The sequence below is a fragment of the Macrosteles quadrilineatus genome, unplaced genomic scaffold (assembly GCF_028750875.1).
Source record: "Macrosteles quadrilineatus isolate MER2022 unplaced genomic scaffold, UCM_ALF_1.0 Scaffold_7__1_contigs__length_78375512, whole genome shotgun sequence".
Lineage (NCBI taxonomy): Eukaryota > Metazoa > Arthropoda > Insecta > Hemiptera > Cicadellidae > Macrosteles > Macrosteles quadrilineatus.
In genome coordinates, this window is record NW_026542600.1 from 19,505,230 (window position 1) to 19,520,048 (window position 14,819).

The following is a 14,819-nucleotide window of genomic DNA, read 5'->3' on the forward strand; positions in this document are numbered from 1 at the left end:
GTATTGATTAACTGTTTGTATTTAACCTAGAGTCATTAGCCCAGATTAAGCACAAATGAAAAGTTTTATAACACCATAGTTTTACATTTTTTATATCTGTTAGCTCTATATTATACATTACTAATATAGAGTATCATGTGCCTTCAAAATGGAAAACAGTTGAGTGTGAGGCATCACACAACGCAGGATTGCCATGTGCACAGATTCTATTTTGAGAAATTTGATTTCAGCATATAAGGCTCCATTTTACAGATGAACCCTCATTTCACTAGGGACTCATTGTGTTAGGTCCAAAATGCCTTTAAGTCAAAAGTCAAAAGATAAATATGACTTTCACTATTTCAAAGATAATACATTTGCTGTGGACATTAGGTCCAAAGAGGTAAAAGTCATTGCGCTTAAACATACAAGTTTGTATTCTAATACTAGTAATCCAGTTTGTAAAAGTTTTAGTCTGGCCACGATAGTGACATAAGTTAGTAGTAGTATAATGATAATTGCTATTTTCCTATTTGGAAGTAGGTAATAAAATGTTAGGTCCTATATCTGCTAATACAATTTTTGGTATTCAAGAACCTTTCAAATGTTAACTACACCTTGTAGCACAGTTTAACTTTGTATAAACCCAGCATTAATGTGTACTAAAATACTCAAAATATGTTTATAAGTATCAATGATCAGGTACATGATCTTTGATTGATTCCACTGTTTGATAATCTACAGGGTTTTTTTATCAAACACAACCTAAATAATTAATTACAAGTACACATTGTCACTGTTTAAAGACAAAATAAGCTAATAAGTAGCTGTGCTTTCTTTACTTCATTGCCGATCAGCTGAAATGCATTTTTCATTCTTCTCTACATGTGTTATTGTTTTTGGGAATTTATTTCTTACAAGACTCATGTTTTTCTACAAAACGTAACTCATATTCAAGATTGATTTATTCAAACTTGTGAAAATATCAGATTATTTATCTTTACATTTGTTACATGTATGTACATAACCCTAGTTGAATAATTAGGTACTAGAATCTGTAAACTTAACTCCAACCGTTTCTTGATTTAAAAAAAAAATCATAACTTTTAAAATGGTAGTATTCTAGAATACATAATCTTTGAGCTTGTGCAAAAACACAATGTTGAGTTTTATTTACAATTAATTCCTAATTACACTAAGCCATTTAGAAAATAATGAAAAAATACTTATCAGTTTGTCGGTAACTAAGTAAAGGAAGCAGGGATGCCAACTTATGAGCTTGTTTAGTCCTTAAACCATGACCCATTGTTCTTTTAATTTGGGTTAAGTTTTATAAAAAAATATTCTGTAGAATATCAACCCCCCTGATCATATCCCTGATTGATCATTGATATATTTGTCCAATCGTTAATGATTTTCTGTTGTTTAAAATGTTGATGTTAAATGTTAGATTATGGTATATTTTGTTATAGAAGAGACCCAAAATGATGCTGTAGTGGAGAACGGGAAAAAAGACTGGATTAATGACAACGATGATCTTGACGTAGACTCAGACAACGATCTATCGGACAATCAGGTTAGTATTACTCAGGTCCATTTTAAACTCATTCCACTTCGTGAGAATTTTCCCTGTGTTCTAACCAAACAGTGAGAGGTTTATCTTGTCAGAAAAAGGGTTAATAGAAGTAAAAAATTGCTGTAGCCAAAATAGATTAATGAGTGCCGGCTGATGGCATGGTTGGCTGTACGTGGACAATTAATACACTAGACATTATGAGGTAAATAAAACACTTGAACCCATAAAAAAATACCTGTGTATTCATGTTATAAAATATGAAGCTTCAGGTGTATTCAACAACTCTGCAAAATATATTTTCTTTGTCTTGAGTATCGTCTTCATTTGAGAAATTATATCTAGTAATATTTTCTTCAGGGCAATTACATATATACTATTCTCTTATCTATTTAAGACTATACTCACTGATTCCGATACAGCTAGCCAACAAATGTTCCAAAGGGGAGGGTTGGCTGTTCAATTGGTTTAAATAATTCTTGCAGTTACTGTACTTTTGGACATGATGAGATTTGGAGGTCGTGCAACAGTCGAATAGTGTATATTGAACACATGAGACAGCTCAAAAATTATATTTTGAATGTTGTGACGCTGATTTAAGCCTATATCATTAGACGTCGTGCAACACTCACCATTTAATTGTAGTCTATTCAATATTTTTGGCAGTTTATACACACTTTTTAACTTGGAAACACACTGTTATGTCTAATTCTATAATTTTTTTCATTGCAGAACTCAAGAAGCCATAGTCCTGAAGATGATGATTTCCTCGCAGCGTTCGACAAAATGGTTTCAGATAACCTTCAAGATCGAATGAGAGACAATGTCAAACCCCAGCATGTTGATATTCCCGTTCCTCTACATGTGAAAACAAATGCAAAAAAGACCTATGGTATGTGTTTGTTCTATAATTGCTAACTTGATCTTGAAATCAAATTATTAATTATTGTTACAAAAAGGACCATTTTTATACAGTGCTGAAGGAGTATAGGGTGCAGCGTTTCTTGTATTAGAGCACGTAACTTCTGTCCTGTAGGTCTAGGATCAAATCCTGCTATTCACCTATGAATGTAGTATTGGGTTACTGTTGTGTAACCTTCACCATAAGTTGTGATTGGTTCAGTGCTCCCCTCAAGCTGTAGTTCTTTCTATAAAGTAAGTGAGTAGTGATGTGTTGTTACTGAAATTTATCGATTCCCGATACCAAGATACCTGAAAAATTGATTCTCAATTCTCGATACCGATACCATAAAAAAGTATCACATTTTCTGTATGGATTGGTTATGGTTATATTACACCAACCAATTATAACTAGATGTGTGCCAGTCTGAGATTTTTTGGTTGTGGAGACATCATCATCCTCTTCCGCATTCATTGCAAAATCTTGAATATCTCCCTCAGTAACAGAAACGTCATCACTGTTGCCTGCAGAAACAGAAACATCGTCATCCTATATTGAGATCGTGGTAAAATCATGAAAATATCCCGCAGTCGTATAGACATCATCGGGAAGATTCTGATTATCTCCTGCGGCCGTGTAGACATCATCATTGTCTCCTGCGATTGCCGCACAATTCTGATCATCTACCGCGGCGTGTAGACATTATCGTTGTCTCTCACGGTTACGGAAACGTTATCATTGTCAACAATCGCGGTAATATAACGATCACGCGATCTTACAGACATGTCGGGTATAGATATTGGTATCAACTTTTGACGATCAAATCTTGATACCAATACCAATGTCGTTAAGTATAGATGGTATCGAGAATCGGTACAGAGAATCGACACATCCCTAATATAAAGTAAAAAAATAGATATGTTGTGTGTCTATTTCTGTATTGGAGATTTCTTCACAACATTAATTACATTAACTGTGTTGATTTCATATTTAGAATAGCTATACTTGTTCTGTCTATAGAATTTTAGGGATAGTGCAACTGGTAGAAGGAGAATATAAATCATTATCTTAGTGAATCCATATTGATTACCAAATATAGTGTTTGTGCTACAGCAGTAGAGAAATTGTTCCTTTTTAATTTTTTTACCAAAACAATGTTTTTAACAGAACAACTTCAAGATCCGGAAACGGAAGAAAAAGGAACAGTCAATTTTGTTCTAATGTTGAGGAAAGGGAACAAACAACAATACAAGAGTGTTGCTGTGCCTACTGACTCTGAACTGGCTCTTAACCTGAGATCACAAGAGAAGGTATAATTGATCAAAATAATTCTTTCATATAAAATACCTAGAACTTAATTCAAAGTCTTGCCTAAGAATTAGGGAGCTGTAATAGGGTTTTAACAACATGATAAACATAGAGGTCTAAACGATCAACTCCCAGAGATTATTCACTGATTTCATGTATATTTTCGTATCATGTTTTCCTTTATCTTATATAGAATACAAGACAACAGATAAATAAAAATTCACATAGAAAGGTTTTTAATGGACATTGGACGTGCACACAAACCCACACAGTTAAGATAAGTGAAAAGTAAGAATATTCTTGATTAAAGATTAAACCTACAAAGAGTCTACCCATCCTGTCAAATTTCACTTTAGCCATCTAATGTTTATATTATGTGAACCTCACCTACCAAGATTATGAGTGTCACACCAGACTGTCTAGACCTGACCAACACTAGATTTGACACCCGCGATCAATAATGTTTTCTCATGACCAGGAAGACTTCTCAATTGTTGAACAGACCTAACAACATAGTTTAATACTGATAACACTAACACCCTAGGGTAGTTTTACATATTTAAACAAATTTGTTTACCAGGCGGAAAGAGTAGAGATGGAAAAAGTCAAGAGGCTAACTCTCGACATAAACGATCGTCTGGAGGAGGAGGATTACCAGGATCAATTGTGTCAGGTAAGATTCTATGTTCTTTGATGAAACATTTATTTTTTTATCATATTTTGCTGTCGCATAACCAAATATCTCAATACAGTAGAACCTCGATACCAAGACTCTCATGGGGACTGTTAAATATGACTTGTTGTTATCAAGGTCGACATGTTATCGAGGTTTCACTGTATTTTACATGTTTTCAAAGGTGTTCAGTTAGATTGAACTAATTATAATATCTTCAATCATCCAGGAAGTGCAGTGAAATTTAAATAAATTTGAGTTTTTTTGTCTTCTTGTGATGGTGGATCGTGATGGTGAATCATTTCAGTAAAATTTTTAAGATGCTACTTCCTCATCAATATTAAAAAGTTAAATCTAAAGTCTTTGCTTGTTATAGCTCTTTACCAACATTAATGTAGTTACTATGTAGCTTGAGCCGTTAATGACAGCTAAACGATTTTTGCCATTGTCTTTGTGTGAATCCTTCTGAGTAGTCTGTAGTGATGTGGAGTGGTATGAGTGTAAATGAAGATACCTGGGCCCTATATACCTTCCTCTCACCACTTCCAAATCACGCACATTTCCTGTCGTTCAACTCTACTGGAAGGAAGCTAACTACCTCTTCAAAGTGCACAATATTACCTTAGCTGCATATCACAGCCAGCTTTTATGTTATTTAATATATCTAATTATAATATAGTGAACAGTGAAATAAATATATATCTGGACTTATTCTGATTCTTGAAAAGTAACTAGATTTAGCAAATGTGAATTCTAAATTTGGGATATTGATTACCAGACCACGGCCATTGGTGAACCTAACAAATCACATAATTAATTATTATCTACCCTAACCTACACCCTTCCCCAACCCCTACGAACCTATCTAGACATAGTCTTATGCTAGTACTTATCCGGGCTAGTTGACTGTTGCTGGGGCCACGCAAGACACTACTCAGGTACTCTACTCTTGCCGGCTCGCCGTAGCTGCGCGCGCACCTAGCTGTCTCACGTGACTTGCACTATTGTCTTGTAACGAGTCGCTACAAGTCCATTTTGGCAAAGATCCTAAATCCAAAATTTCCATACACTAATCAGACTTTAAAAAAACTAGACATTTTTGTATATAGTAATCTAACTACCATTGATAAATTCTGATCGTTTCATTGTCAGCAATTTCAACTAAATGAGGGGAGTAATGGATGTAAGATTCAATTCTTTCACACTTATCCAATTTGGTCTTACATACCTTAACAAAACAGGTTTGTAACACATGAGTTTTGTGTATAGTTGTCTATATACAGTGGAGTCCCGATAATCCGAACTTCGGTAATCCGAAAGTCCGCTTAATCCGAAACCAAAAAATAAATTTAAAAAAATTTTTTGAATTTTTAAAAAAAAATTTTAAAATATTTTGATTTTTTTTTAACTTTTGAAATTTTTTTGAAAACTTTTGAAATTTTTTAGGATTTTTTTTTTAATTTTTGTTTATTAAACTTTTAACACAGTTAGCTGTACCTCGTCAAAGTATTCTGTAGCGGCCGGGAAAGATAGACTTTTTTGTTGAGTATTTTAGTAAATATTTCACAATTTTTGTTATTAACATTTTTTATTTTCGTCCAAGGTTCCAATCCCCCCAAATCACAAATGGATTTTATGAAGTGATAATGCTGCAGCCACTAGGTCTAAGTAATCTAAAAAACAATCCCAAAAAATTTCAAAAAATAAAAAAAAATTTCAAAAATTTCAAAAAAGTAAAAAAAAATTTCAAAAATTTTAAAAAAGTAAAAAAAACAAAAAAAACTTTTAATCCGAAATATTCGGTAATCCGAAATGGGCCCGGTCCCAACCATTTCGGACTAACGGGACTCTACTGTACTGACAAATCTGGTCCCTGACTCAACTTGGTGTTTAGGACTTTCACATTGACAAAGAATGTTTGGTCAATATAAAAATAGTGTTTTTGTGGCACACTTGGAGTTTATTTGAAACCAGTTTGTCTCTCGAGAGTATTATATTGCAAAACCATACGGTAATAAATTAATTTTTGTTTTTAATTTACAGAATCAAAAACCAGCTATGGTCAACCTAAACCGAGAGAGGAGACACAAATATCAGCATCCCAAGGGAGCCCCAGATGCAGATGTTATATTTGGGCGGAAAAAGGTCCAAAGATAATTGTTGTAAACAGGCTACAGATTTTAATTAAGATGAGTTTTAGCAAATTTCCCAAAGGAAATAAGCTTAAAAAGCTGATTTTAATATAATTTTAATTTCAATTTATACTTTTTTTAATTTAAAATATTTTTAAATTGTTATATATATTTGTTAATATTAAAATTATATATATTTTTAAGATATTTAAATTTTACAGACTTAACAATAGAAACATTGGATTAATCAACTTGTAATTTCCATCAGTCAACTTTACAAGGGTGAGTCCTTTAGCATTTATAGCCGTTATATTTTTATCTGGCTCTTTAGAAATCCTAGTCATTATAAAAGTGTTAACACCTGCCTTGATCCCTAATTTTTTGGTGTAAATATATGTCTGTAATATTTTTTATTATATCAGCATATTCATGTAATTATATTTATTGTCTATGTATTAGGTATCTTTGATTTTTGAGGTTTTTGTTTGATAATGTTACTGATTTGGTCTCAGGTTATAAAATTTGTCTGAGGTTCCTTTTTTATTATGATATTTTTCGTTTAAATTATTTACTAGGGATAATCATTTACATTTATTATCGTGTGTACAAACTTATAAAGTAAATATGTGTTTTTTTCTGTTTTCATAGTGATAGTTTATTCTATACTAATTTTAAAAAATATTTTAAGTGGTTAAACAAGTGAAGGTTTTTGTTTGGCTCCACGGAAACATTTATGTTCACATTTGCATCCGTCTCCTCTCATTGTGGCTTACAACTATTAAGGAATGGATTGTAAATATATAAGCATGTATTTAGACCTTAACTATACACCAATGAATTTTCTTCTTAATTTGGATTTTTGTACCTATCTGTGTGGGTAAATCCTTTAGTGTCATTTTTAAATTATATAAAACAATACGTCATGTGAAAATTAAATACATAGTCTTTTCAGAAATGAATAACTGAAATGTTATGAGCGTTGTGTAACGCGTCACACAGTGTTTATAAATTCACCACATCACAGGGAACTACACCGTCGTTTTACAGTTCTGGCCGCCAATCTGTTGTTGGTAAACTTCTATAGTATCCCCTTCCTCCATCTCTAGGGTAAGGGGGGTGTAACTCTTGTTTATTGCTTGGCCAACAAAGCGGAATCTGACAGCTGCCATGGCTAGCCCCGCTCGATCACTGTAGGCATTTATCAGTTTACATAGCGGAGTGTTTTTAAATTTTAAATTGCACGATGGCATTATCTTGTCCCATGACTTTCAGGTTGATGTGTTCAGTTTCTCCCGCTTTCCTGTCCTCGGCCATGTTGAATTATAAATGTTTGAAGATAAAAATAATCGCACAATAACTACGAGCTACAAGATCCCAAGTGGTACCTAAACATTTGGCCGACGAACAATCTACTACTTGTTTCCTCTCATTAGTTGCAGATTTGTATAGTAGTACATTTGAAACTCGCTAATCGGGCATGTTTGGGACATCAGCAGTACAGGGCTATTTAAAATTCTGGATTGCTGCCATTTAAAAACTCCCATTATTGCTAGGATAGCACAAACACCCCTAAGTCATGGTGAAAAGGGCGTTTTACTGAATACACCTAATGCTCGAATTGGAAATAGCACATGGAAGGTTTATTCAATGTAAAAGTAAATGGTTCCAACAAACTGGGAGAAAGTATGTTCCCTTTAGCTTGTCAAAAACCCTTATATGTCTACAGACTGAGTTTAAGTGGTATTATTATAACGTTACTCAGTCTCTACATAGGATAAGAACTTCAAATGTGAACCTTTACCACTGCTATAGCAAATATATTACATTTCAAGGTAGCAGTCATGAAATACCTTCGATGTAAAATTTAACCAAATCCGTTAATTTTATCATAGTTTGTGCCCAGTAACTATGGATGGAAAATTTTATGCTTAACACAAACTCTTTCCCCTAAAATTTTATCCAACATAATGATATTATCAATGACTTTTTTAGAAACTGCCTTAAGTATTCCATCACAAAACGTATATTGTGTTACATCCAAACCCATAAAAAACCTTGTAAATTCGACTTGAATAACAAATTTGGAAAACCAATACAAATGGCCCCTTAGCTTGCTCAAGAATTTGATCCCGGAATTTTAGTTGTTTTTAACTTTGTGTTAAAAACTGCAAAAGTTTTAAAAAACTGTTTGCATTTCAAGCTTTATAATGGTATAAAGCATGTCATATTTTATGTCTGCCTAAGTGGAGGCATATTGCGTTAAAAATAAAATTCATTATTTTTTCACTGATTGCCATTAATTACAAGAAAGCATTAAATTAGTGAAAGTAGTGTGCAAAGTTGGCTGTAATATTTGAGTAGCCTACAGCTAAAACTATTCATAGTTTATTGAATACTAGGTAAAATAAAAGTAGAGTATTTTATAAATAAAAGTTTTTTTATTTTTACACTATTTGGCAGTTTTCAATCTGAAGTATAAACAAATTTTCTTAAAAAACTTTTGGCAACATTTTCATTGATTTTTCCAAATTCGTTAATCAAGCAAAAAAAATTGTGAAATTTTAATTTACAAGGTTTTTTATGGATTTGGCTATAACAAACTATATGTTTTCTAATAGAATATTTAATGCAGTTTCTAAAAAAAAGGCATTGATAAATATCATAACGATGTTAGTTAAAAATTAAGAATAATGAGATTTTATTAGGCCTTGTTATCAAAATGAAAGGTAAATTGGTCCTGGGCCTATGTCTTACCGTTCCACCTACGGTAATAGCTACTTACCCATTGAGACATACGCTAAAATGGCTGCCAGTAGTAGCAACGAGATATACAGTATATACTAAACAATTATCACAAATAAAATAGAAATCGGACCAAAATGGCATTTAAAAATTACTTCCAATAACCATTGTCTTAATAATTTTAGCTGCCATTTTGTTATTAGTTGTCCGATTTCTATTTTCTTTATGTTTATTGTTTAGTTTTGTCAAGACCTGTAAAATGATACCAAACTCAACCATTCTTCCTATTTGACAATTTTGAGCTACCCCCTCCTCCTAAGGGCAAAATTTTCAAAATAAACCATCATTATTGTAGCCCCTCATATCTAAACAGGTTGCCGCAAACTGATTTCAAATATATCAAAAGGTTTGAAAGTTAAGGGGGGTGCAAGTTAATTTTCAGCCACCCTCATGGTTATTTGGATTTGAAACGTTTTAGGGTGCCATTTTGTTATTAGTAGGGATGGACGAGATTGGATTTTTAGTTCGAGACAAGACGAGACGAGACGGGATTTTTTATTTCTCATAAAATTTCGAGACGGGATCAAGACGGGATTTCCCTTCTCATACATAACGGGAAATGCACGTTCCACATTTTAACCTGATTTTTTAAACATTTTTAAATACCTACTGATTTAAGACAGACTAGTTAAATAAAAAAATAATAATAATAGACAAACATATTTAAAATGTTTTATTAAAAATCATTAATAACATCAGTATATATAAAAAAATATTAATAAGGCTTAACTTATTAAAAATAACTCTTCAACATGGGAAACATGGAGATATCAGTTAGTATATAGTTCAACTTTGAAAAATATCAAATTTATAAGTCTAAAACAACAGTATTAACAGTAGTTAAGTATCAAGTAACAATTTTTAAGTCTTGTGTTATTTTTAGAATGATTTTGGAGTGACTTATTTTGGCTATGTTTACAGTAGTAAAACATGTCTCACACTGCTTAAACTAACAAAACTTCTCATCATTTGCTATGTCAAAAAAATTATAAAACAATTGAAGCAATATTTTAATCTCGACCGAAATAGAATCTTGTCTTGTAGAACAAGATTTAAAATTTCCCGAAATTTCGAGACCCGTCCATCCCTAGTTATTAGTGGTCTGATTTTAGTTTTCTTTATTTCAATTGTTTAGTTTTGTCAAGACCTGTGAAATGATACCTGACTCAACTATACTTGCCATTTAAAAAATTTTGAGCTACCCCCTACCCCCGCTACCCCTAAGGGCAAAATTTTCAAAACTAACCATAATTATTGTAGCCCCTCATATCTAAGAAGGTTGCCGCAAACCGATTTCAAATATCTCAAATGGTTGAACAGTTAAGGGGGGTGCAAGTTACTTTTCAGCCACCCTGTATGGCTATCAAAATGGTGTCTTTTTAATGCAATTTGCACACATAATAATGCCCTAAAGTTTTGAAACTGACTTACCAAACACCCTGTCAATTTTAAATTTATCAGATTTTGGGTAATTTGTGCTAAATGTGACATTTACTTTATCAAGATCACGCTGTATCATTATATTCATTCAAGCCAATGGAAGAAAATAGGGGGAGCGAGCTGGTCTAGTGGTTAGAGCGTAGGACTTCGGTCCAAGAGGTCCTGGGTTCAAATCCTGCCAAATCACAAATGGATTTTATCTAAGTGATAATGCTGCAACCCCTAGGTCTAGCCTGAAGTAATGTGAAATACCCCTGCTGCAGCAAACCTTCCGACTAAGCAAATTTCCATTTGTATGAATTTATTTTCAATTAAATCAATTCAATTAAATAACGTTAGGTTTAAAGAGTACCTAGGTTTGCTGCTACAAGGAAACTAATGAAGTGTTGTTTTTAGTAAAATATTAACAGCTTAATATAAAATAGAAACATTTGCTAAGTTTGATCAAAATATATCCATAAACAAGCAAACTACAACATTTTAGCAATCTGACACATACTTTCTCCCATTAGATTGTCAACAACCCTTATCGTTTGAAAGTGGTGGGAGTAACTTTGATATATCATGGGGGAAATCATGAAAGTCGCAATAACTTTTGAACTGTACATTTAACAGCAATGGAGTGTGTGCCATTTCATTTAGAGTTAAAAGGGCGATAACATACAAAATTTTAATCAAAATCGCTGTCATTGGTTTGTGGTCCGATGCACTTTCTGGCTGAGCCACTGACTCACCCCTGTTTACTGCTAAATAAACGCTGTTTAAGAAGTTTTGTTATTGTGATTAAATTCAAATAATTAATTTCTTATGTCTAACACTCTGATAAAAAATTACCAGAGCCGTTAATTTTTTATATTTCTTTTGGAAATTCACATAATTAAAAGCTTTGCTTTGATGGGGGTATTTAACTGTAAATAAATGCATAGTACAATATTCCATTATATTTTCCCTAACAGAATCTCTACTTTATCTACCAAGCACAAATCCTAAAATTTGTAATTGCATTTTAAGTTGTCATGTTACATTAGTACTTGTTATTTGTAAAGATCAGATCATTAGTTAATGTTTCGAATGATTATTTTTCATTAGTCTTACTTGAAAAAAATGTTTGTGTACATAAGTTAATGTATATGTAGTTGAGAAATGGTTCCCAAAGAGTAATTGAATGTCTAGGGTTGTAAATTTCTTTGTTTTTAACTTGTAGTATAGTAAGTGTTTTCAATACAAATTCTGTTATTTTGTAACCAACAAGGTTTTTATTTTACGTATATTAAGGTTTTTTACAGAATTGAATGCTATTTTACATATATTTTTATTAGATTTACCAATTGAAATCATTACATTGACAGTCAGTAATCAAGGTCAGATTCCATCACTACTGTATGATGATGTAAATTTCAGTTTTATGTTTAAACTTACATCTTGGATGTTTGGAGAATAAATGCAATAATAATTAAATGTCTCAGTTGTTTATAGTAGTTTGCAGAAAATATTCATTTTACAGCATTGTTTACTTACTTTATAGCATTGTATTTTTACTTCACAACAATGGTAACGAACCAATGAGGTTCAAGGATTGATAGAAAATAAGTAAAATTGTTTCAAACGTCAACTTATCAGCTGTTGAGACCAATTTAATTTTTATTGAGTGGTGCAATTAGTGTTTGGTTCAATGTTTTGTTGCATCACTGCCAGTGGCAATGAGAGGTTATAAACGAAAACATAACCTCTCTTAGAAGTTATGAGTAGTGATTTTTAGTAATTAAAACCCTGTCGTAGGTAAAGTAGTGTACGCAACTCGTGTAAATAGTGTTAACGACGTAGAAGTTACTTGTGTCGTTAACACTAACTTTACGCAATCGTTGCATAAACTACTATTATGCAATTGTTGCGTTAACTACTATTTTTTACTTTATTGTGATGATGTTTGCATGGCATTGGAATGGGTACTCATTTATTTATTATTTTATTTTGGTTCCATTGAAATTATGATGATTAGCATGATGATGATGATGCATTGCAATTATTTGTTCTCACAGGAGATAAGCCTGTTAAAGCAAATCTATAGTATTAATTTGTATTGTTTGAATCTGATCTTGGATTTAAGTAGTTTAAGTTTTTACATATTTATGTGAAATATTTTAATAATTAATTAGTATCCTATTAATAAAAATATTTTCTTTCGAACTACAATTAATTATATGACGGTAATAAAGGAAAACCCCTGTTTTATATCATTTCAGTGAAATAAAATTTTGTCGGAAAACATGTTTTATTTTCCTATTTGTATACATAACAAAGATGTCTTACAACAAATGGTGCCAAGCAAATAATATAAAACACAAAACATTTTGCCAACAAGAAATTCCCCTACTATTAAACAAATTACATCGTTTTAAGTATGTTGTAGTTGTAAAACACAATGAATCAAAATGGAAAGGTTTGAGATTAACTAAGAAGAATCATATTTGTAGGTGTACGTCATAATATAGAATGATAATGATAGTATTTTTTAAAATCTTTATTTCTTCTACTTGGTGGCGTTCTGCTACTTTCCTATGTTTACATGGTTAACAAATCTGTTCTTTCAATGATTAGGCCTACTCAAGAATTACAGTACCCTGTCAATTTACTTTTCTTATTTGGTAAAATATATCAAAATGCCCAAGCTTTCTCGATTTTTTACATCGTAATATGAACAAATGTAAATTAAAATAGTAAATATTTTATTTCAACACAATCAGTAAATGTACCTAATGCGTTTCATTGAATTTAAAAATAAATAACAGCAATTAAATTATACAGCTGATCAAAATGTAAACAATTATGTTCTTCATAAAGATAACATGGGAACTTTAAAAGCCACTGGGGCAGGGCCCAAGGGATTTTTTCAAAAATGTAAGGCCAGTTTGCAAATCTATGCCACACGCTCTTTTTAATGAGACGTCAATAGTTAAAATCGGTTAAGAAATGGCGGAGGAGTTCAACCGACAAAGTTTCATGTAGCGTATTAATTATATAGGTTAAAATATTAATTAATTTATTTAAAAAATCAATGTTACAAATTGGCAAGTTTCACTTTGATAAAACTTTCAACAAAAATTGTTTAAACTTTTTTGTAGATTTTAACGAATTTTTGATGAATCCTTTCCTTTGAAATTTTTTTAGTAAGGGTAAGGCTTAAAATAATAAGAAATGGATAACAAATGAGTAAAGCAGTGGCGGATCCAGAGGGGGGGCGAAGGGGGTGACCGCCCCCCCTCAGGCATACATATACATATACTTTTTACTGCATGTAATACAGTAGTGCATACACATTGCGTAAAATAATTTGTCAAACTAACTTTGGACAAATAAATGGTATAAACTGCCATTTTGGAGACTTAGTCTACACAATTTTTTTTGGGGGGATACCCCCACCCCCTCGTTCGCCCCCCCCCCCTTGTGACTGTTCTAGATCCGCCACTGGAGTAACCATTTGTTATCCATTTCTTATTATTTTAAGCCTTACCCTTAACTAAAAAAAAAATTCTAAGAAAAGGAAAAATATCAAGTTTTAAGAAGAGAGAGTTAAGTATATTAGCAAAGCAGTCAAACGATATAAATTTTATTAATTATGTTAAAAATTACAAACAGATTTTTATTAATGTTTTATAGTTATTTGTGCAACTAGTGAGCAATTGCCTCACTCGAGAGAAATCCTTACCAAACAAGGCTTGTGAGCAGGAAGCATTAATCTTAACTCAGACTGACTTTAATTTAAATCAGGTAAAGTTTGGTTTCACAAATGTGACTGCAGATGATGTTATAAAAATAGTAAAAATTTAAAAAAATAAAAATATAAAAATCAGCAGGATGGGATGTAATAATATTAGACATTATGAAAAAAGTAATGCACTCGATTGCTGTCCCTATATCTGTTTTAATAAATCAATCTTTCAAAATGTCTGTTTTTCCTGAAAATTTAAAATATGCAGAAGTAAAGCCTCTGTTCAAGAAAGGACAAAAACA

At 32.0% G+C, this 14,819-nt stretch overlaps 1 protein-coding gene and 1 pseudogene across 2 annotated transcripts in view; one reads left to right on the forward strand and one right to left on the reverse strand.

Moving 5' to 3' along the window:
• LOC128998515 (regulator of nonsense transcripts 2-like) overlaps positions 1 to 9,032 on the forward strand; it is a 54,964-nt gene extending 45,932 nt beyond the window's left edge. For both annotated transcript variants that reach the window (XM_054424686.1, XM_054424687.1), the window contains 5 exons: positions 1,452 to 1,555; positions 2,285 to 2,444; positions 3,621 to 3,763; positions 4,342 to 4,434; positions 6,478 to 9,032. In XM_054424686.1, the coding sequence (XP_054280661.1) occupies positions 1,452 to 1,555; positions 2,285 to 2,444; positions 3,621 to 3,763; positions 4,342 to 4,434; positions 6,478 to 6,591 (614 nt within the window). In that variant the 3' untranslated portion in view covers positions 6,592 to 9,032. The remainder of the gene's footprint in view (positions 1 to 1,451; positions 1,556 to 2,284; positions 2,445 to 3,620; positions 3,764 to 4,341; positions 4,435 to 6,477) is intronic.
• Positions 7,497 to 7,880, reverse strand: LOC128998516 (small ubiquitin-related modifier 3-like; annotated as a pseudogene).
• Positions 9,033 to 14,819: the final 5,787 nt, after the last annotated feature.